This window comes from Paroedura picta, chromosome 1 (assembly GCF_049243985.1).
Source record: "Paroedura picta isolate Pp20150507F chromosome 1, Ppicta_v3.0, whole genome shotgun sequence".
In the NCBI taxonomy this organism is placed as follows: Eukaryota; Metazoa; Chordata; class Lepidosauria; order Squamata; family Gekkonidae; genus Paroedura; species Paroedura picta.
Genome location: NC_135369.1, coordinates 69,860,990 through 69,884,496, shown reverse-complemented (window position 1 = coordinate 69,884,496; position 23,507 = coordinate 69,860,990). Strand labels below are relative to the sequence as shown.

The following is a 23,507-nucleotide window of genomic DNA, read 5'->3' as shown; positions in this document are numbered from 1 at the left end:
GTATAAAAATATAAATATAAATATAAATAAATAAATAAATAAACCCCATCACGTTTTCTAACCATGTCACAAATTCTTCCCCACACCTAACGCTCCAAATAAACCTACAAACACCCCAAACTTTGCCATGCCTATGCTAACCCTAACCCTAATTTGAGAATGTACACTAATATAAATCCTTCTATTTTTACATGCATAATTATGTCAGAAAAAATTATACATCCCATAACCTTTCCTAACCATGTCACAAATTCTTCCCCACTACTAACTCGCCAAATGGAGCCATGCCTAAAATAACCCTATATCTGAGAATTTGCACTAATATTAATCCCTCTGTTTTTACATGCAAATAATGTCCAGAAATAATTATACATCACATACTCTTTCCTTACCATGTCACAAATTGTTCCCCACCCCTAACTCTCCCAATAAACCTACAAACTCCCGAAACGGAGCCTGCTATACTGCACTCACAGATCTATTTTTATAAGAGAAAGTGCTGATTATTTCAGTGATGAACAAGCCTCAGAATGGATCAATTAGGTAATTACAGAGATTATGTAGAGTAATAATAATAGTGAATTTATTCTATGATCAGGCTGCTTAATATACAACACTGCGTTTTTTCTTGGTAGTATACTAGCTGAATCTGAAAACCTGATTATTCCTGTTTCCTTCTTTCCTTATATTAGGTTCAAACAGAATTTCAGAAAAGCTGGGAGCGCTGGAGACTAGAGCACTTCTACGTCCAAAGAGACAGCAGTATGAAGCCACTCAAGTGTCCGGCCAACAGCATAAGTAGTGGAGGTACCTTGGGGAGCACAGTCTATGCTGCTACTTGTCAGGCTACATGCAGCTAAAATTTCTTCAGAGGCAAGAGCAAACAAGTTGGACTTGAACTATAGGAAGTATAATTGAATATCCTTTGAAATCCAGTTTGAATAATTGTAAGAGACCCTTTGAAAAGCTGAGCCTCAGTTCATGGCAGCTGGACAAACTTTTAAAATAAAGCTAACTGCTAGTATAATCAGTGCTGGGGAAGGGAAGGAGATAATGCTATCTAAAGTGAGCTTCAAGAGTGTCTTTCCAATTAATATGTATAGCCTACAGGGTATCCAGAGCCTAACACTGCAGTGATGCGGTCAGGAAGCATGAGACTAACAGCTTATTAGTTTAGGTGGATGAACTGGAAGCTTCATTGGTTTATCAATTACAAAAGTGCAACGGATACAGATCAGAAAAAAGTTTATTTGGGAAAGAGGAAACAAACACAATTTGAAGCAGCTATCAGACTTGGAATTATTACAGGCTTTTCATAGGACAGCTTTCTTAGTACATATGCAGTTATGACTGTTATAAAAGTGTTCCCCGCTGCCACATCTACTAATTATGTTGCATAAAGTTTGCATTTTATCTCCATTCAGATTGTATTACACAACATGTCCAAGGCAGTTCAGTTCATCATGAGCAGAGTCACAGGCACCTGCTAGCCAGTATCTGCATATCAACTCTTCTTCATTCCATTTACATGGCATTGTAACAGCTTCCGAAAATAGTTATTATGCAGAATGGGAGTACCTGTGCTGCTTTTTAATATTCACAATGCTAACAAACATAATGTACAGGAAGATAGCACTAAGAGGAAGCTTTTTTCCTGAGCGCTTTCCTGGGAAGCTTATTAATGCTGAACACACCATGAACCAAGGAGAGGGGAGTTTACACATCATTTAACGCTATCTATCTTGCCCTTTCATGTCTCAAACTTAAAAAATAACCAAAATTGAATGGAACATCAGTGTTCTTTCAAGGACAAGGAGGACCCTCTGATTTGCTTGGGATCCTCTTCTCACAATCCCTGGTGATTGGAAATTGATTGCACTTTCCATCTCTGGGGGAAAGAGGAGCCCTCCCTCAGTCCAAAGACTTCTGTAGCTGGCAACAGTTCACAATGTGTGCCAAACAGACAGACAGACAACAAGGTTTACAGAACTCCATGAAACAAACCATACAGGTAAAGATAAACTGGTAGAACAATAAAAGAACAATGAACACAGAGATTGGCAGCCAGTCACCCTTTAGGAAGTGTAACAGGCTGAACAAAGACCCTCCAGCTAGGGTGGGTCCAGAGTGTCCTCCTCACCCTCACGAAGAAGGAACCTTTATGGTAAGTCTGATATCCCATTCTCTCTCAAGGGGAAGAGGTCATTCTGATGTTGTAGGGAGATTTCAAATTCATCCAATCCAGGGAGTGAAAAGTGACCGCCAAACTTAGAGATAACAGGACTAGACCACTTACTGTAGGACTCTCTATCCAACTGCTGCATCAGCCAGGGTGACAGATGATTGAGGGTGGTGAATTTGGCCAGTTTTGGTGATTTCCCTCATCGCAAGTTAAAAATGGCCAAAACTCGACCCAGCTCCTTGACAGCTTTGTGATGCAGGTGATTTCCTGTGGAGCCACCAACATTCGAAGGCTGTCCATGGGCAGATTCTTTGTGTGGAAATGGCCTGAATGTCCTTGAGTGTCCCTCTTGTGAAGGTGACCTTATAAGGAGGTTATTGAGGTGGGATGTATATGGATTCCTTTGAGATGCAGGATTACAAGAAATGAGATTTTGTGAATATCTGGGAAATTGATGCAGAAATTTAATGCTTTATGTAAAGTTCCTTGTGAGAAAATTAGGTGATGAGTTGGCTTGCTGTGTTGCAGGATTTCACCCTCAGACAATTGACCTTCCTCTTTATGCAGATCTGCATCGGAATCCTCGAAGCCTGAGGGGAAATCCCTGTCTGCTGTAGTCTTGATTAATCTGAATTTACTCCAAGGGTTGTGTGCTTCAGCCACCGCCACAGTGTGAGGAGGAAGGGGCGGTGCCGGCATGCCAGTTGGTTCATGCATGCAGGTGCAGGGTCACGTGCCAGCACTGCCCCCCCCCCCCCCCGCGTGCTGTGGTGCTGGCTGTTTCAGGCTGGAATGGCCACTTAGGTGGCCGAAGCACAAAACCCTAATGGGGACTATTCTTTTACAGGCAGCCTTTGTTGGCCAAGAGGAGCCCTGATGTTTCTGTGTGCCTAGAGGCCTTGCAGTAGCTAATTTTGTGAAGGTGTTTGACTCTAAAGGGAGGGGGGGGGAAGAAGTTTGCATCATGGTAAAGAAGCTCTTTTTTTCTTCTCTGATTGGAGACAAATTGTTCTAGCCAGTCCTGAACAAATTGTTCTAGCTAGTCAACAAAGACTCCCCATGGAGAGCTATTGTCTGTTTGACTTACCACTCCGATGGTTGTAGAAGGCTGCATAGAGCAGTCCTGATGGGCTGATACAGGCCATCCTGGCTGATCAGTAGAAGGTACAGTTTTGGCACCAGAAATCTTCATGTTTTAAACCAGATGATTTGCGGCCTATGTCTGTCTCCAGGAGCTTTCCCGCAGTGGGACAGCTGGGCAAGCAGGTTTGCAGGGATTTCCTTCCCTGCTGTCTGGGGTCACCTCCCCCAACTCTCCCTTGGAGAAGGTCCCATGGACAGAGACCTCAGATGCAGACATCACTGTGACTGCACAGTGGGCAAAAGGTAAATACCTTTGAGGAAGAGGAGGCCAGAAGAACAAACAAAGTGAAAGGCAAACAGAAAGTCTCCAACAGGTCCTGTCAGTGAAAGTGAAAGGCAGACAAAGTGAAAGGCAAACAGAAAGTCTCCAACAGGTCCTGTCAGTGAAAGTGAAAGGCAGACAAAGTGAAAGGCAAACAGAAAGTCTCCAACAGGTCCTGTCAGACCAACCTGGTTTCCTTTTTTGACCAAGTAACAGGTTTGCTGGATTGTGGAAATTCAGTTGATGTTGTTTACTTAGATTTTAGTAAAGCTTTTGATAAGGTTCCCCATGTTCTGATGGATAAATTGAAGGACTGCAATCTGGATTTTCAGATAGTTAGGTGGATAGGGAATTGGTTAGAGAACCGCACTCAAAGAGCTGTTGTCAATGGTGTTTCATCAGACTGGAGGGAGGTGAGTAGCGGGGTACCTCAGGGCTTGGTACTTGGCCCGGTACTTTTTAACATATTTATTAATGATCAAGATGAGGGGGTGGAGGGACTACTCATCAAGTTTGCAGATGACACCAAATTGGGAGGACTGGCAAATACTCCAGAAGATAGAGACAAAGTTCAACGAGATCTGAACACAATGGAAAAATGGGCAATTTAATAAAGATAAGTGTAAAGTTCTGCATCTGGGTCAGAAAAATGAAAAGCATGCCTACTGGATGGGGGATACGCTTCTAGGTAACACTGTGTGTGAATGAGACCTTGGGGTACTTGTGGATTGTAAACTAAACACAAGCAGGCAGTGTGATGCAGCGGTAAAAAAGGCAAATGTCATTTTGGGCTGTATCAACAGGGGCATCACATCAAAATCACAAGATGTCATAGTCCTATTTATACGGCACTGGTCAGACCACACCTGGAGTACTGTGCAGTTCTGGAGGCCAGTTCTGGAGGCCTCAATTCAAGAAGGACATAAATAAAATTGAAAGGGTACAGAGGAGAGCAACGAAGATGATCTGGGGCCAAGGGACCAAGCCCTATGAAGATAGGTTGAGGGACTTGGGAATGTTCAGCCTGGAGAAAAGGAGGTTGAGAGGGGACATGATAGCCCTCTTTAAGTATTTGAAAGGTAGTCACTTGGAGGAGGGCAGGATGCTGTTTCCGTTGGCTGCAGAGGAGAGGACACGTAGTAATGGGTTTAAACTACAAGTACAACGATATAGGCTAGATATCAGGAAAAAAATTTCACAGAGAGTAGTTCAGCAGTGGAATAGGCTGCCTAAGGAAGTGGTGAGCTCCCCCTCACTGGCAGTCTTCAAGCAAAGGTTGGATACACACTTTTCTTGGATGCTTTAGGATGCTTAGGGCTGATCCTGCGTAGAGCAGGGGGTTGGACTAGATGGCCTGTATAGCCCCTTCCAACTCTATGGTTCTATGATTCTATGAAAATCATATATGTGGAAAGAACAAAGTACATCCAATGGAGCTCCTTAAATGAAAAGCTCTCTCAATTCACCTTTTTCTCCAGCAGAGGCAGGCTGAGGGTGGGCTGCTCCCCCCCCCCCCATAAGATGAACAGTGCAATCAATTTCTTGCCTCCAGGGATTGTGGGAAGAGGAACCCATGTGTATTCGTGTACTTCCCCTCAAAAGAGAACATGCCATGATTTGGAGCCCTTCTATTCCTCATATACCACCCATAAGGTACACAGACAGCCCTATACAGCATTCCACTCATGCAGTAAGCCTGCGCCTCTTGTATATTGTGCAGAAACAGGATATTGTATCAGTAGTGCTACTAGTACAATTATTCCTGTCCTCTTAGAAAATAATGAATTATACAATCTTATAGCAACTACTAGTCGGTAAGCTGTTAAGGGCACTAACAGGGGGGGAGCAAGTGAGGTGCGGAGAGTCGTGGTGGGGCATTGGCCTCGTTAGAGGACAAGAGAGCGCAGGGCGGAGGCGGGTAGGCACTGGAGGGCAGGGTGCGGTGATTCAGCACAACGTTGTAGGGCCGTATTGGAGCCTATTCCAACTCGGACACCCCGGACCGGCTCCTCCCCCCGGGCTGTTTCATAAATATTGAGAGGAACCGTGGATAAGGATACCCTTGTGTTCTCTCTTGCTATGTACTCTTAGGATTAAGAAGTTTTTCATCCAGATTAAACTTCATCTAGTATGACTTTTTTAAAGATGGCAAATGCATGCCTTTTCTGTTACCATTAATGCCTCATCTTACCCCTTACACAGCGCTTTTTGCATCAGAAGGCTGCACAAATGCTAGTGTGAACCAAAGCAACTAGCTGCTTGCTGGCATCAGTAGTTGACAATGAGCAATCCACCCCTTATGTATAGGGGAGACATAGAAAAGTGAAATAAGCAATGATACCTTTAATGAAATAATATCTATGACAAAATTCCTGTATATCACTACAAGCTTTCAGGCCCAGGAATCATGGATTTATTGCTCAACATGTCCTGTTTTTTCTTACCTTTAGGTTTCTTTCATCTTCAAATGTATTTATTATTTGTTCAGTCTATATACTGCCCTCGTAGCAAGCCAGCTTGTGGCACTGTACAACTATTGTAATCAATACAACAAATTAAATTAAGATTTGATAAATCTATAAAACCACTTAAAACCACATCTGTATCTAACAATTGTCACTGTATCTTCTCATATACTCTTTCAGTCTGTAGATCCTTGTCAGATTTTGGGTGTTTTCATAGAGGGAGGGGCCCTTATAGATGTTATAAACTCACTGTGCTCAACCTAAAGCTTGGCAGAACAGTTCCATCTTGCAGGCTCTGCAGAACTGAGCCAATTGCATTAAGGCCCAGATCTCCTCTAGGAGCTCATTCCACTAAGTCTCACCAGAACTGAAAGTGTCATGGTCCCGACTGAGGCCAGACATACATTTTGGGAGTCCGGAACCACCCACCAGTTGGTATTTGTGGAGTGAAGCACTCTTTAGGTGACATAGGCAGTCCCTCAGATATGCTGGACCAAGTCTATGAATAGCCTTAAAAGTAAGTACCCGTACCTGAAACCTGAAATTTAACTGGAAAACATTGCAGCTGCCAAGCACAAGTTGTCTCTGTGAGGACCCAGTCTCCTGCATTCTGGACCTGTTGTAGTTTCCGGGTCAGAGAGAAGGGTAGGCCTGTGTAGATTGAGTTACGGTAATCCAGTCTAGAGGTGACCGTTGCATGGATCACCATGGCTGCAAGGCAATTTGCACTTAATGCTGGAAGCCAAAGCTGTTTTTTCTGAATGAACAGATTCTGTCGCTATACATTTCACTACTTCAGTCAGCTCAGTATTATATACTGCAACTTGCTAGAATTCTCGCTGTATGAAGTTAGTAAGCCTTTAGAATCTTAATTAAGACTGATTCATTGGAATATGCTAAAATTCAGCAACTTTAGATCATCTCCCCCACCCTGTAAATTAATTCCAAGGTTACTAGGTATTTCAATCGGTAACTGCTCCGTGGGAGCAGTATAAATAAAGCAGTAAGGGCCCTCGAGGAGGGCCCTGTCCGGGATGGGGAAGGGTGGCCATTGGCTCCTTTCCCCGGAGTGACAAGCAGGGTGTCCAATTGGCAGGCCCTTGCGCCTGCCAATTGGGCCCTCCGCATGTCACTCTGGCAACAAGCCACTGGTCCCAGACCTGACAAGTCAGGAGGTGCAAAGCGCCTCCCGACCCGCCCACTCCCCACCGTGTGCAGCGTTCTCCCCACCGCCGCCATTCGCCGTTGGCTCGGTGGGGAGAAAGCCTTACAAGCTGGCTGGCCAGGGCGATCGCCCTGCCTGGCCAGCTGGGAAAGGCGCCTGCCGGTGGGGGGAGCCCTTCCCAGCTGGCTGGCCAGCTGGGAAAGGCGGCTGTCCGGCGGGGGTGGGGGAAGAAAACCCTTCCCAGCTGTCCAGCCAGGGCGATCGCCAGCTCAGAAGATACAGAATGTATTCCTAATATGATAACATGCCTAGCCAGTGTGATGTCCACTGAGCATCTACAATGTGCAGTGTAGCCATGTTGCCTGTGCTTAAAATCCGAAACTAAGTGAAATCCAGATCGACAAGGGACATTACATGGCATATTTATGTTCCTTCACAAAATTAAGAACCAAACCTGTGACAGTCCCAGAACTAATTATAATCTGTGATTTATGATGACATGATGTGAACTTTCTAGATGTAACATCTGTGCTACAGGATAGATCTTAAATTCTGGTCTGCCTAAGGCAAGAGGGTTTTTTTCCTTTCCGGTATAGATGGAAAAGGAGATTGAGATCTCAATAGAAGCATTCCCAGTTAAAAATTCAGTTTAATTAACTGTGGTTCCATGGCAGGTCAGTAACAAGACATCTGATGAAAGCAAGTCCTCCCCCCTAGAACAGAAGATGCTGCAGAATTATGAAATGCATAAAGTGAATGGGGAAAGAAACTCAAAATGTTAATTAAACATAATCTATTCCTGAGTTTTGTTGCTACACAACAGATGGCATTTAAGGATACATTACAATGTTTTTGTAAAATTCTGCATCAGATATGTAAATACAATTACATGTATTTACTCTGCATCAGATATGTAAATACAATTGTTGATAGCTTTCATCTAGCATAGGGGTTCCCAGGGTGGGTGGAGGCAATGGAGAGATCCAAGGGGGCAATGAGGAATTTTGTGGCAGTAGGGGGGGGGTACAAGTCTGACTCTTCTAGCTGCAGCTGCGTTCTCCTAGTGAGAGACATTCCAATATGGCTTGCCATTACCTGCCTCTGGATAGTAGCAACCCTGGACTTCCTTAGTGGTCTCCCATCGCAGTCCTGACCAGGGCCAACCCTGGTTAGCTTTCCTAGGACAATGACAGCTTCTGAAGATTGGCTGGGTGGGATCATATTCCTGCTGAGCCCCTTCCCCTCCTCACTGCCCTTCCCAGACCACCCAAGATCTCAAGGAATTTCTTGACCCAGGGTTGGCAACCCTTCCCCAAGAGTCTCCATCTTTAGGGGGCTGGAAAAGCTTTCTCCTGCTTGTTACTGGCCATGGCATTTTCCATTGCTTGCTTCCCTCTCTTTCCTCACCCATCTTTCTCCCCAATGAGGATCCAAAGTGGGTTTTACAAATTACTTTTACAAAGAAATTTTTTCCAGACTAAAATATGGCCACTGTACAACCAAAAATGCAGTGTAGGCAATATGGTGCACTTTGAATTTGCAGTAGGCCTAACATCAAGAAAGAAGTGTGTTCTTTTGTGCGTGTGTGTGTGGGAGGACACTAGGAATGTGGCCTAGCAACCAAGGGGGGCAGCTGCCTGAAAAAGTTTAAGAACCACTGGTGTAACACATACAACTTGTCTAGAGCAGTGGCCCCCAACCTTTTTATCACCGGGGACCACTCAACGCTTGACAATTTTACTGAGGCCCGGGGGGGGGGGGGTAGTTTACTCCTCTACTCTCAACCACTGCCCTAACGCTCTCTGATCGCTATGGTAATGTTTAAACATCCCTTCAAAATGAGATACAGACACGCCACAACAATGAACATAAGGAACATTTTATTTTCAGGGAAATTTTAACTCATGACAATGACAAATCAATGGGAACCCTGAGCTTGTTCCTCTGCAACGAGATAGTCCCATCTGGGAGTGATGGGAGACAATGACACCCGAAGTGTGTTGTAAAGGGCCGGGGGGGGGGGGGGAGAAGGCGTCCTTCGCGGCCCACCTCCAATTAGTCGATGGACCACATGTGGTCCGCAGCCCACAGGTTGGGGATCGCTAGTCTAGAGTATACATCAGTGGTCCCCAACCTGCGGGCCGCGGCCCGGCGCCGGACTGCGAAGGCCTCGGCTCCTTCTTCCCTCCCCCCCCAAAGCGAGAAGCTCGCCAGGCCGCGAGCAAATTGGCCGCCAAAGCGGCAGATTAGCTCGCCGCCTGGCAAGCTTCTCGCTTCGGGAGGGGAGGGAAGAGAAGCTTGCTGAGCCGCAAACTAATCGGCCGCTTTAGCTTTAGCGGCCGATTTGCTCGCGGCCTGGAGGGGAAGCCGCGGCCGCCGACATGGCGGCAGCACTGGGGCTGCTGCGCATGCGCAGGCCCCCGGGCCACCCACTACGCCGCAGCGGTCCTCAGCAAGCGGAAGCTTGCGGACCGCTGGTATACATTATCTGACAGAAAGAAAACAGTGTTCTATTAAAGTTTAACATTTATTTTTTGTGGCTGAAGCTCTCCCTATGCAAAACTGACTCACTGAGGAAGAATACTAATTGAATGATCACCTTATTTTTTATTTTAAGTTTTTGTGTGACTCATTCATCCCCACACCCTAAACCATATAAATACCTCTGCCATTACCTAGACAGGTTTGAAGAGTATTCATGAACATGCTGCATGTTGTCTTCAAAGTAGCTTTCGGAGTAGGATTGTCAAAGGAGCAGCCTCAAAAGGCTTTAAAAGCACCTTGTTCCTTGGCATAAGTCCCCAGATCTCAGAATCCGCTTTAACAAAGACTGCCATTTTATTTTTAATTCTTGCTAAGACTCTGCAGTTCTCCCTTACTTTTGTCCATGTAGGGCTTGCTCAGGCAAATTATTTTTCTTTCTCTCAGCCCACTATTTTCCATTTGATAAATACATTCCTTATAGAATAGAATATATACCATATATATGTTTTTGCTGCAGTCCATTCCGCTCTTTCAACCAGCTTGGTTAATCTTGAGAGAGATTACAGCTACAACAGAGAAGAGCACTTAAGCCTTTCTTCTGCTCCTTCTCAAGACTGATGAAAGCAGTATTGGAAAACAAGGAGCCACCCCCTTTAGTGTCAGCCGGATGCTCATAACACTCCCAACTTGGTAGCAGTAATGGAGGTAGATGAGGAAAATGTGGATGTGCTCGTGTCTTCAATTGCCTTCGCTTCAAAAGCTGCCGTAGCCTTCAGCCAGCTGTTCAAATGTACTCTGAAATGGCTTGAGCAGCCCACAGCACCAGCAACCTGCTCACTCACTGTGATTCTACTTCAAAATATATGTAGATAAAAATCATGTTCCATTTAATAGGAGTCATAAGGCATATAACTAACATAGGATTGCATTGTAAATGTGCAAGTAGGTGAATATTTTTAGGATTAGAAGTTAAGGCTTTATTTCCATCTGTTACAAAAGTTTTATTTTAATATTGCATGTATGAGATTTTTGAAGGCCGTTATAAATGTTACTCAACTGTATTGTGAATTTATCCTTGTTCGTTTTCTTGATAAATCAGTGTAATTTGCCAAATAAAATTACTATTATTACTGCTACCAGAGTGAGTAACTTTTCTTTGAAATACATTTCAAATAAACTTTTACTTTTGTTCCAAACTTTGTAGCACATTTCCATTGTGCTTGAGTGAAATCTATGCAGCTAAATGAACATAAACTCAAAATGAACTTCATCAGGCTAAGACTTGACTTACATCTGCAGAATCAGTGCTGTGCTAAACAGGTTGCCATATTTCAGTCCTGTCAAATGATGAGTTCAGGAGCAGCAACTCTACTGCTTTAGGTGTCCTACCTACCCTCACCCTGTTGCCAGGCAGCAGGAAGTTAACTGTAGATAATACATAGCATATAAGAATACTAGTTTCAAAGCCCATTTATAAAAATGGGCTTTGAAAGGGGAGAAGGGGGAAGGGTAAGGGACACGCTCCCACCCACCCACCTTTTTACCCCCCCCCCCAAATGCAGCCCCGCGCTCCTCCCTCCCAAGGCGAGACAGAACCCCAGGGCCACTCACCGGCTTCTCGCTGCTCCTGTCCATTAACGGTCGGGCGTGGTCCTGGGGTGGGCAGAAGCCCAGGGCGGCCTGCAGAGGCGGCGGCCAAGCGGGCTCCTGGTGGGGCCAGCCATTTCCTCGGCGGCATTTTCTCGCGGCATCCAGCCGCATGCAGCATCCAGCCTCTTGCCGGCGCCAGAGGCCAGCGAAGCCTCTGCCTTGCCTTGGGGTCGTCTCTTTCGATCCCCTGCACAGGGTTCCTTTTGCAGCCCACCCCCTGATCTCCTCCTCAATGAATTTGCCTGGTTTCTGCGGCTCAGGAGCAAACAGATCAGCGGATTTCCGGGGGTTGTCTGGGGTGGGCAGTGGTGGGGGGAAGCTGGGCCTATCCAAACAATGAGAAAGTCCTTGACGGGCTCGAGGTCTTTCTTAGACGCCGCCTGGCCGCTCGCATAGGATCTCTCCAGCCTTCTGGCGCCTTCTGGCCACTTGCCGCGCGCAATGGAGGCGGCTCGATCCCCTTCACCGCGCAAAGGCAGGGAGGCAGCCTCCTCCCCGTACCGCGATCCCCGGGCTTCTTCTCCCTCTATTCTTGATGATCCTCCACCCCCCAGGCCTCCTCCCCACCTTCCTGCCTCCCCCTCCTCGCCTCTCAGCATCAGATCCCCACCACCAGCCGCTTCCTCCAGCCCCTTCCTGTGTCCGTGCAATACCCAGCCAGTCTGCAACCACTTGCTGGCTTGGCTTGTATTCCAAGCGGCTCCTGCCGCGTCAGGCCGCTGCCCGAGGGAGCCCCTGGCAGCCGCGCGGAGCCTGACTGCCGGGGGCTCCCTCGGGCGGTGGCCTGATGCGGCGAGAGGCGCTTTGCACCTCTCGCTGCGTTAGGCCGCCGGGGGGCTCCCTTGTGGGCGGCCTAACGCATCGGAGGCGCTTAGCGTCTCTGACGCGTCAGGCCGCCGGCAAAGGAGCAACTGCGAGCCGCGCTGTGCACTGCTCGCAGTTGCTGGGAATCAGAGCTGGGAATCAGTTGCTGGGAATCAGAGGGACCAATTGGCAGGCGCTTTGCGCCTGCTGACTGGTCCCTCCGATTGTCTGTCCGGAGGAAGGGCCCAATCCGGACCCTTACTCATCCCGGACACATCCCGCCCCAGAAGCCCTTACGGCTTTATTTAGTCCGCAGCACCCGCGGCACCGCAGGCAGTGTTTAGATGTGCAAAGAAATCTTTGAGGGCAACACTTTAGGCAGAGGGGGAACAGGGATTTCTGGTTGTGACCACCTCTCCATCTATGGAAAAGCCTAATCATTATGGGAGAATGTCTCGTCATTGGATATTTTCAATTGCATTAGATGAGAAGGGACCTGAAAAGTTTCTAACCTGATAGTGTTTTGCTCTTTAATATGCACATGATGGCCTTTAGTAATAAATACTAGATTTCAAAACCTATTGGTCCCGATACAACCCAAGTTAAACATTATGATATTGCTTAACTTCAATACCAGAGTTAAACAGATGTTTAACATTTATCTACATCAATAGAGCTTCAAAAAACATCAGCTAAATATATTGCTTGCTCGTGTCATGCAAATTATGTGGGCTGTAGGACTTTCCCCCTCCCCATGCAGGGGGAAAGGGAGAATGATCAAGTGACAGTCTCAGAAGAGTGAAGGGAGATCCTTTCAGCTTAATACTTAATAAAGAGCTGCCTGTGTATAAGTTATTATATAGCTACCTGTACTACATTTAGGCTCTCAATTTTGTTTAGAACCCCCAAACTAGCTGAAAATTACTCTGGTTCAGCTCTAACTAGATTGTTCATACTGCTTGCTTTAGAGACAGATTTATATGCTTGCAAAATACAAGCATGTGAATCCTCTTAGATACTATATTCATCATATGTGATACATTTGATACATATGATTCCCAAGTGTATATTTATGAAGTCCAGATAAAACTCAACAATGAGGGATGTGGAATCACATAAAACTGGTATGCATCTCACTAGCCTGCCACAAGCAAAGAATTAAGTTCTTCTCCCCTTCAAACTAGATTTTCACGATACGGGAAGTTATGAGCAGAAATAAAACACATTATTCTGAAAATACTGCTAACTTGCAGTCCTTGACAGTTCTATGAATTACAATACCACTCCTACTTGTGAGATGTGGGATATAGTATGAACACCCCTTCAGCCATCAGCAGAGCTATTTTTGTTGAAGGGTTTTCAGTGCAATTCGATTACCTTTGGAACAAATGTGAAGAACTTCCTCAGAAGTCCTGGTGATTATGGTCCTACCATGTGAGAAGTGCCAATCAAATCATTTTCAACCCTCTGATTCCCAGCAGAAGAGCTCTCTGCCCCTTCTCAGCCAAATCAATAGGTTCTTAGAATGCAGGCCTGAATGACATAAAATGCATGAACTTCACTTAGGCTGTTTTACCATAGAATAGAAATTGTAGTTTTTCAAGAGTTGTCATTTTTTAAATAACATATTTGCCGGCGTATAAGATGACTGGGCGTATAAGATGACCCCCCCCAACATCTCCACTCAAAATATAGAGTTTGTTACATTACATTACATTACCTGTCATTGTCACCATTGTACGGCTGCAGTGCAACAACCCACCCCTGCATCTCCCTGTGGCTGCAACCCACCCCTGCATCTCCCTGTGACTGGCACTAGTGCGCAAGTGCGCATGTGCAAGCTCTGTGTAGACAAGGAGCGGGCTGGAGCGCTGCTGCTTCCCGCCGAGCAGAACGGGCCAGTCACACCGAAAAGGCTGGCACTCCTGTCTTACTGCTGATGCTCACCGCAGCCACGCTGGTGACCTGCCGCAGCCATGCTGGATACCATGCGACACTGGATGGTATGTAGAATAAGGTGGGCGGGCATCGGGAGGCCACTATGGGCAGCTATATCTATCCCGACTTAAGTGCACCCAGCGTATAGGACGATCCCCCCCCTACTTGGAGGCATGTTTTTCAGGGGGGGGGGGGGAAGTAGTCTTATATACCAGCAAATACAGTACTTTAAAAACAATTTTTTGCTATATTGTATCCTTCTATATTGACTCAGGGTGGGTAACATCAGAATAAAGCAAAACAAATATACAATAACAAATTAAACAATTAAAGTCTAAAATTATTAAAATAATATTTGAACTGCCTATTTTGTAATTTTAAATCTCCTGAGGGTTAGGCGGTATTTAATTGGTGGCGATTAGGTGGTTCTCAGGCAAGGAGGCCAGCATTTTCCTAATGTGATTCTTGGCCTCAGCCATAGGCCTGGCAGACCAGCTCTGTCTTGCAGGCCCTCCAGAACTGTTTAAGATCCTGAGGGGGCCTGATCTCACTAGGGAGGGGGTTCCACCAGGCTGAAGCCAAGGCCAAAAAAGGCCTAGCCTTGGTTGAGGCCAGTTTTATTATTATTATTATTATTATTATTAAATTTTTAGACCGCCCTTCTGCCAATAGGTCTCAGGGCGGTTTACACCATAAATAGTTAAAACACAATAAAATCCCCATAAAAACCCCAATTAAAAGTTACATATAATATATAGCGGCGGTGGTCACAATTCTGATCTTAGTTCAGCCTGGTGGAGAGAATAATGTTCAGAAGAGGGTGGCACCAATACAATAGACCTAACCATGATCTCGATGTTAGAGATCTCAATATTGGAGGGGATCCTCTGATGGATTAGTGGGAGAGCTGCCCTGGCCTCAACCATATGCCTGGCGGAAGAGCTCCGTCTTACAGGCCCTGCGGAAAGCTGGTAGATCCTGCAGGGCCCTTAGCTCTTCTGGGAGCTCTGGGGCCAGGGACCCTACACAGATTTTGATCATAACAATTGTTCGGAGGCATAATGGAAGAGGCAATCTGTTCTGCTATTTTATTGAAAGACAGTTGTCACATGCTTTCTAGGCTCTTGTACTTCATAGCTATTGGAAAAATCACTGCACCAAAAATACAGTCAGATTTTATACTACTAAAAGGAAGCCTTTTTCCCCATACTCTTCTGGGCCCACAGGAAACAGTACAAATAAAAATCATCCATTCATTCAGAACAGAATGATAAGTTTCAGGTTACTACAGGAACATACAATAAAACCAAAATCTGATTCAGCTGCTACATTTCATAACTGCCTTTTTTCTTTCAATATTTGGATTCCATACAAAAAAGTACATTTACACATTTGTTTACAAAACTGAGATCCATTAAAAGGTGGAAAATGCCATAGAAAACAGTTTCAACTTATTCAAGCAAAAAAAAAAAGATACATTTGCAGCAGTTACAGTCAAAAGGTGAGTTGGTATTTTACCAGTTACCTTCCAGCTAAGGGTCGGTACTGTAGTTCTCTCTCAAGTTGTTCTGCTGTGAGTGTTCCTTGTATAGCTTCACAACCTGGGTTAAATACAGAGTAAGCACTTTTTTCTCCACTCTGTCTTTCTCCAGGGCCACGGGTTCCTACATAAATCCAATAAAACATGGACAAGACAAAATATGGCAGACCAAACTCCAGTTCCACAAAGAGTCCCAGTAAGACCAGCCAGAGGAGAAACTTGAGAAAGGTCACATTCGTAAAAAAGTAATGGGTCCACCATGGTGGAGGGGATAAAACAGCTCGGGCCTTAGGTCTGTGTGTTCCTTGACTGGATTCCTAAGAAATGAAAACAACAAGTGATAATACATTCAGCCATGCAATGGATGTCGTGTATGGTTAAAACAAAAGGCTAAATGAACTTACATTGTGATATTATTATTTCGATTTATTTCCCACCACTACCAGCAAGCCGGTTCATGGCAGGTTACAAAGTCAATGCCATAGATAATAAACCCCCCAATAAAACCCTATAAAACTATTCATACAAAGCACAAAATTACAAAATGGTGGTAACATCAACCCTCCCCATCAAATGCAACTACCAGCAGGGACAGTGAGAGCGTACCATAACTAATGTTGTCCAAAGATGGTCGTATCTACTTCTAAAGGTAGGGGAGCCTTCTACTAATCTCTCTGCAACTGCCTCATCCATAGACCTGGCAGAACAGCTCTGTCTTGCAGGCCATGGAGAATGCAGAAAGCTCCTGCAGGGCCTGTAGCTCTTCCAGAAACTCATTCCACCAAGTAGGGGCCAGGATCAAAAAGGCCCAGGCCCAGGTTGAGGCCAGGCAAGCTTCTCTGGAATTAACCAACCTCTAAAAATATTCACAACAACAGACACTAATTCCTCCCCAACATATCAGAATGACATTTTGTTAATTATGGAATATAATAAAGCAGAAAGCATTGTTTTGTTTTAGAATCAGCATATTAGCAAATGAACAAGGCCTGGACCAGGTTTTAAATTCCTGCTCGGGCAAATTTTTCAGCCTGGCCTATCTCACAGCACTGGATGGGGGCTTGATACATTCTATTCAAATCCCCCAAATCCTTGCAGGAAAGGCAGTTTAAACTTCACAAATAAATGTGCGGAATTTCAATGACATCAAACCTTTAGTTTAGTGGACAAAAACCATGTCTGTGTGAACAAATAACCCACATACCATTGTTATTATATTATAATGTATATAATGCCCTTCTCTATGGCTCGGGGTAGCTCAGCAAGTTAAAAATACATACATAGAGTTTAAGTAGTATACAATTTAAAATAAAATAATTTAAAAATAAATGACACCAGTTCGAACTGAAGCATCTCCTGTTTCTAGGGGATGGGGAACAAGTTATAATAGATGTAAATGGGTGGGTTCCGGATGTTAATAGGAAGAGCTTTCAGCAGGGATTCTCACCTCCAGCACAAGCACAGCCGTCGATGAAATGTACAAGCTGGAGCCACACCAGGATATAACTGAGGTGCTGTAATAACGCAACCGATGAAATTACTCCAGTCCACAGAACTCAACAGGCTGGGTGTAGCGCTGCACACAGCTGCATCTTTCCGAGTGTGACCACCCACCCACGGGGTCTGAGCAGTCTCGCCTCCTTCGAAGCTGCTCCTTAAAGGCAGGACCACCGCCAAATTCCTGCACCCACAACACGCTCACTCGAACTCACCTCATGCTGTGGCTGGGCGCTCTCAGTCACTGGAGCCACAGCTTTTGAAGGAAGCTTGGTGGGTGTAGGGTTGGTGGAAGCCTGGCGGGCAGCACGGAACTCGGCCAGTCGGTGCTCCATAGAGAAGGCAGGGCCACCCCCCTCGGCCATTGCCATAGCCTGAGCAAGCACTGCTGCTTCTGTTGCTTTGCTAAGTGCAGGGGCAGAGCATGCTGCCGGGAGCTGGCGGTGGTACGCGGAGTGGCTCTCTCACTTGGACCTGGCGCAGAGTGGTTCTGTGTGCGCAGTTTACTGTAAAATTGAAGCTTGTGTTAGCCTCTGCTTTGTTTGCAAGAGCGGCGGCAAAACAGGATGTTATTCCAGCTTACTACTGCTTTTTGTTCTGTCTTCCTCTACAAAGCGCTCATTTCTAATGCTGGGAAGGAAGTCAAAGCATTTTAAAACCAAAGAATTCAAAGTAAGTCACTTGATTTTTGTCACCTAGGCAAAACAGATAATTGGGATCATCTCTCAGACTCGTAGGAGTGCAACATTGGCTTTCATGACTAAACTGAGATGCAACAGCTTTTCAGTAGCAATGCCTTGCCTTTGAGGCTCACCTGACACCTGCACTGCTCTGTTTTATACACCAGGCGAAAATATTTCTGTTTACCTAGGAAAGTCTTTTCCGACTTTTTTTTTACCATTGAGAAACCCCTTAAACATTCCTAAAACTTTGTAAAACCCCAGAAGTGGTGCAATCATGCGGAGGGGGGGGCTTTCCCTTCCCCCCTGGTCTGGGAAGCAATTCTGAGAAGGCCTCGACGTGGACAGCCCTGATTTGTAGACAGGTAAGCTATATTTTAAAAACCAGGCCAGAAGGAATCCAACTCCTGTGGAGGAAGCCCTTGAATGACTCTCTCACTCAACCCCCCCCCCCCGCTGGCACTGCATGATGGGGCCAGATGGCAACACAAAGGACACCGAAAGTGCCATCTTAACCAGCTGCGTCCACTGAAGTCACCAGTGGCCCGGAGGTGCTTAAAGCGGCGCGGCCGGATTCTGTGCCTACTTACTCAGGAGCAAGTTCGGGGCAGGCAGGCGAGGAAATATTTATTCGGCAACTCCTGGGAACTTAAACCCCACCGTATGGAATTAGATTTATTTCCAAGCAAACTTGTCCGGCCCTTTTGCATCCCCTTCGAAACAGACCCCAAACGCCTCAGACGCAGCTCGCTCTCCCTCACGGAAGCTTCGGGGCGGGCCGGAGTGCCCGTTTCCAGGGGTCTCTCTCCCCCCCCCCCCCCCCCGGCTTGCAGAGGGAGCGAGAGGGACAGAGTTTGCCGGGGGCGCCTCGGTGCTCGCCACAGATCTCCCCGGCTCTCGTTGCGGGAGGAAGCGGGAGCGCCCGGCAGCACTTTCTATGGGGGGGGGGGGAGGAGGAGCTGCGCAGGCGTCCCGCGCTCCGAGTGGATTAGTCAGTGCTGAGACGGCGTTTCCTGGGCCAGCCGGAGCTACGAGCACAGGAGTCCGGAGCAGCGGCAGCCTTTGCAGTGCACGTCGGGAATCCGGGGGGAGGGGGGCTACCGAGGAACTAACCTGTTTGTTGCACGAAAATTCAAGAATTAATATTCCAGGCAGTACCGGTGTTTTGTTTTGTTGAAAATCTGTATTGGGAGAGGGCAAAGGGGAACTTTGGATCTGCAGGTTCCCCACTACAGGTGTCCCTCCACAAAGGGTGTCAAAAACGTGTTTGGCCTTAGTGAACTATTTGGAGTGGGAAAGAGTTAAGCAGCTTTCCCACTCACAGCTTCTCTGCTTTTACTCCTTCCCAAACAGCTTTTAAAAATAATAATAGTAATGGTAATCATATAATTTGGGGGCTTAATTTAATATCTAGTTTTTCATGTGGCTTTTACTTGGCTCTGTAATGAATTAGGATTGAAACATAAAAAAAGACTTGGCAAATGAGCTATATAAGGTTGAATAGAAGATGGAAGCATGTTCTCTATTTTAGCATGATTAACCTTTTCAAATGACCCTAATTATCTGGTTTGTAAAACTGCATTTGCAAGTCATTTTACAATCAGCTTTCCTTTGTAAAGGTTGCTACCTTTATTATCTTTATCTGGCCATTTGTCAGCCATCCTCCCTATGCTCCATTTTATGATAAGAAATTATTTGAATGGATATAATCTGTTGCAGAATTGAGTGTGAGAGCTCATTTTAATATATATTTAATAGAATATTAAGTTTGTCAGAGGTCATTACACTGGAACCAGATACTTTAAAAAATGCCCAGACAGGCTGTTTAGAGATGTTTATCCACTTGCAATAACTTTTACAACTTCCATTTAATTTGACCTGTTCTTACTGGCTATATCTCAGTATCAGGAGACGCAAGAGTTCAAATGGGGTGGGGAGAAAGCATCAGTGTGTTCTCAATAAAGGATCAAGGGATAGAAATACTTTTTCTTAATCAGAATAAAAGTTTGTCTAGTCAAGCATCATGTTTTCCACAACAGTCAACAAGATACCTTTAGAAAATCCAGAAGCAAACACAACGAGCATTAGCAAGTTTAAATAAAGATATTATGAAGCAGATAGTTTTGTCAGTGTTTCCTAATAATCCATAGCTGCTATAAAGTGAGTCAATCCTTTCATTGAACTATCAGTAAACCTTATATAACCCAAACTGACAAGTCACACACTACTTGATTGACCCTCATCCAGGGATGGCCCACCCAGGTAGTTTAGAGGCATTCAGGAAGTAAGCAGCAGCCAGAAAGGGCTTAATAAACTCTCCACCTCCAACTTTCTGCAGGTTTCAGAAATTTGCTGGGTGAAAGAGGAGCCAGCCTCCGAGCATGCCCTGCTGCCATTAAGTTGCCCTTTCAACATGGAGGAGGGAGCTGGGGCAGCCTTCGGGTGGTGGGTGGTGGGTGGTGGGTGGTGGGTGGTGGGTGGAAGAACACCCAGAAATGGCTCCCTACCAGCCCTCTAGGATCCAGAGTGCTGAGGTAATGCCTCTGCCCTGAAAATATTTACTCATGAGTAAGTGATGGCCCATCCTGGTAGCATACCCCAATCAGGAGGTAGCTCTCATCCAGAAAGGGCTTAACATGGGGTCAGCCCTCTACCTCCCAACTTCCTGCCGGTTTCAGAAGTTTGCTGGTTGGCAGCCCGGCAGCCAGTAAGTTGCTCTGGCCTCTTTCAACTCAGAGAACATGGGGGGAATTTGGGGCAACCTCTATGTGGCTTCTGGAGGTTAGGGGCTGCAGAAGCCCCAGAAACAGCCTGCCTGCTGGCCCTCTGGGACCCAGGGAGCCCAGGAAAAGTCTCTGACTTAGGAATGTTTACTCATGAGTATGTCCTGTGAGGTTTGCAATCTGAGAAGGGAGGAATGCTTTGGGGGTAGCCATCACAGGGTGGGACTGGGAATATGTAGACCTTCCCTTTCTATTTGGATATCACCTTGGTGCTGCTGCAGTCTTCCTAAGACCATCACAACAAAGCAAATTTGAGAACAATGGCATGGAAGATGGGGAAACTGTAGAGACTGAGATCAGAGGGTTGCTTTTGGGGACCAGTTATATTCAGCATGGGGCCTGTCCTGGGGTATTCCACAGGATATAGTTCCCATGTTTCATTCTATTAAAACTTTGCGTGATAAATCATTTGTGATTTGGGTGTTGGCTATTGTCAATGAGCTGGTGACACCCAGCTTTCCATCTCCTTATCCAACTGGTGTTGCAGTAGAGGTCCCAAATCACTGTCTACTGTGACTAAAAGTAAACACATTTAAACCAAATCCTGATGAGAAAGAGAATGCTGGTAGGGGAAACAGCAATGTTAAAGGACATTGTGCTTCCCACTTTTGATGGTGACCCTTGGCTACCTGGAACTATGCTGTGGTAACATTGAAATTAGACTACTGTAGTGCACTCTACATAGACGTAGTGCATTCTCTATAGTTGGCCTCAAGGTCAACTTGACAACTCCTGTTCGTGCATAATACCATAGCTCAGTTATTATCAGGAGCTTGGCAGAGTGTACATATTACTCCCATTCTTCATACATTCAACTGACTTTCCATCAGTTACCAGGTTCAGTTCAAGATACTGGCTATCTCATGCACAGCCATTCATGGCCTTGGATCCTCATATCTGTGGGACTGTCTTTCCTCATATTCTCTACAAGAACAGTGTCACTCATCTTAGTTGGACTCTATAAATGGGCAATAACAACAATGGCATGTACATGGCATTCTGTATTCTGGTGCCCACCTTATTGAATGGATTGTCTGATGGGTTAAGGAAGGCTCTCCTTTGGGCTTTTCACAAACTGAAGTACGGCATTTTTACAAAGGTAATAGAGCTTTAGAGAGCCAGTTTGGTGTAGTGGTTAAGACTGCGGCTTCTAATCTGGCGAGCTGGATTTGATTCCCCGCTCCTCCACATACAGCTGGGTGGGTGCTCTTGGGCTCATCACAGCAGTAATATCACAGTAATATCCGGGCTCTCTCAGTCTTACCTACCTCACAGAGTGTCTGTTGGGGGAGAAAAGGGAAGGCAATTGGAAGCCACTTCTTCAGGGAGAGAAAAGCAGCATATAAAAATCTGTTGTTGTTATTATTTTTGAATTAATTCAGAAATAATACTTTAATAAAGGGAAAGAGATTGGACTGCACTACTGTGTCTCTGTTGCTGTATGCATTATGTTATGTAATTTCTGCAACATTTACTTTGCTATGTTAATACTTGTGCTTTGCCCAGATTTTTCCTTGGTTTTAATTTACACATCCTAATCCTAGTTCATTGCTGATTGGACTCTGTTGCTTACATTGATTTACATTGTGTAATCTGCCTTTGGTCTCATTGAGAAAGGTAGAATATAAATAATGTAAATAACAAAATAAATTGAATTTGGATCCTTTGATTCAGCAGCCATCACTTTACACTGACTTGCGTTAAACATTATTTGTTGTTTGTTTGCCCACTTATCTAGCCTGGAGCATTTTATTTATTTCCTTCATTTATACCCCACTTTTTTCCCTAATAGATACCCAAAGCAGCTTACATAGTTTCCATTTTATCCTCTTAACCACCAAGCAGGGGCGCGAATGCGTGTGCGCGGCAGTCCGCACATGTGCGTTTGCGATGGGGCTGCCGCGCATGTGCGGGCCCCCGGGCCGCCCTCTCCGCCCACTATGCCGCAGCGGTCCACAGCAAGTGGAAGCTTGCGGACCGCTGCTCTTAACAACCTGTGATGTAGGTGTAATTGACTGAATTGTTAAAAGCTTAGAAGTGCTATATAAATAAATAAAGAACTGTGAAGGGTTCACTCTTCACAGAAACAGCCTTGAGTGCCATGCTGCTCCAAGCAGTCTGGTTGGTTGGCATTGGTTGAGCAGAGAGACTTTAGAGCAGAATGTTGAGAAATTAAGTTGGGAAGGGTAGTTAGACAAAGACTCCCATTTGAACCAATGAAAGGGAACAGATCTTATAGGGAGTTAGCCTTGAAGAGTGCAGAGAACCCTGCTCTGCTATGGTTAAAAACTTCCTGTAGAGACCTTAAGAGTCAGTTAAGAACTGAATTTGAGTACTGGAAAGAGTATACCAGCTTTCTAGTAAGCAAAATAGTTAGAGAATACTCAAATAAAGTATACTGAAGTGCTTGGGGAAAACACTGGAACAAAAGCCTCTCAACATAAAGATTTAAGTCACTGTGAAAAGAAACTCTCATTAGCCTGAAATATAACAACTAAAGTCTGACCATGTACTGTTTTTGCCTCAGAAATTTTAACCCCTGATTTCACCTGACCTTTCTCCTTTATGTTAAACAAAATATATTGTTATTTTTGAATTTCAAAACACCTTCAGTGCCATTTAAATTGTTTGTGTGCTCCTGATACTTCCCTCAGGTCCCTGTGCTGAGCCAGTAGCCAAATAATTATATTGTGACAGGGTGGGACAGCCAGGGTTCTGCAGCAAAGAAGATAAAACTACTGGCAGCAGGATTCTGGAACATTAAGTGGAAACATCCCACATAATGGCCGGAGCAGCATCTGGTGAGCCTTGGCACCAGGCACCACCCACTGTGTTGCCTCCATTGCTGCCTCTGTCACCTGTCTGTGCTTTCCTGAGGGTGTGGGCAGCCTTGGAAGACAGGCAGCAGCAGCTC

General features: G+C 45.5%; 2 protein-coding genes across 4 annotated transcripts in view; one reads left to right on the top strand and one right to left on the bottom strand.

Annotated features, from left to right (window-relative positions):
• GLP1R (glucagon like peptide 1 receptor) overlaps positions 1-10,829 on the top strand; it is a 187,189-nt gene extending 176,360 nt beyond the window's left edge. For both annotated transcript variants that reach the window (XM_077342038.1, XM_077342030.1), the window contains one exon: positions 693-10,829. In XM_077342038.1, the coding sequence (XP_077198153.1) occupies positions 693-860 (168 nt within the window). In that variant the 3' untranslated portion in view covers positions 861-10,829. The remainder of the gene's footprint in view (positions 1-692) is intronic.
• Positions 10,830-15,155: 4,326 nt separating this feature from the next.
• On the bottom strand, positions 15,156-18,770 carry SAYSD1 (SAYSVFN motif domain containing 1). 2 transcript variants are annotated; one of them, XM_077342018.1, is made up of 4 exons: positions 18,401-18,770; positions 17,346-17,636; positions 17,081-17,147; positions 15,156-15,950 (listed from the first exon to the last, which is right to left on the bottom strand). In XM_077342018.1, exons 2-4 carry the CDS (start codon positions 17,348-17,350, stop codon positions 15,615-15,617), a joined length of 408 nt encoding a protein of 135 aa, XP_077198133.1. In that variant the 5' UTR covers positions 17,351-17,636; positions 18,401-18,770; the 3' UTR covers positions 15,156-15,614. The 2 variants fall into 2 exon arrangements, with proteins under 2 accessions (XP_077198133.1, XP_077198127.1); XM_077342012.1 differs by lacking the exon at positions 17,081-17,147 and having other exon boundaries at positions 18,401-18,765.
• Positions 18,771-23,507: the final 4,737 nt, after the last annotated feature.

Excerpts from the sequence above, each read along its gene's own strand:
- SAYSD1 (XM_077342012.1), bottom strand. The coding sequence starts at position 17,501 with ATGGCAATGGCCGAGGGGGGTGGCCCTGCCTTCTCTATGGAGCACCGA. Across the intron at positions 15,951-17,345 it reads GCGCCCAGCCACAGCATGAG|GAATCCAGTCAAGGAACACA; the intron begins GTGAGTTCGAGT and ends TTCATTTCTTAG.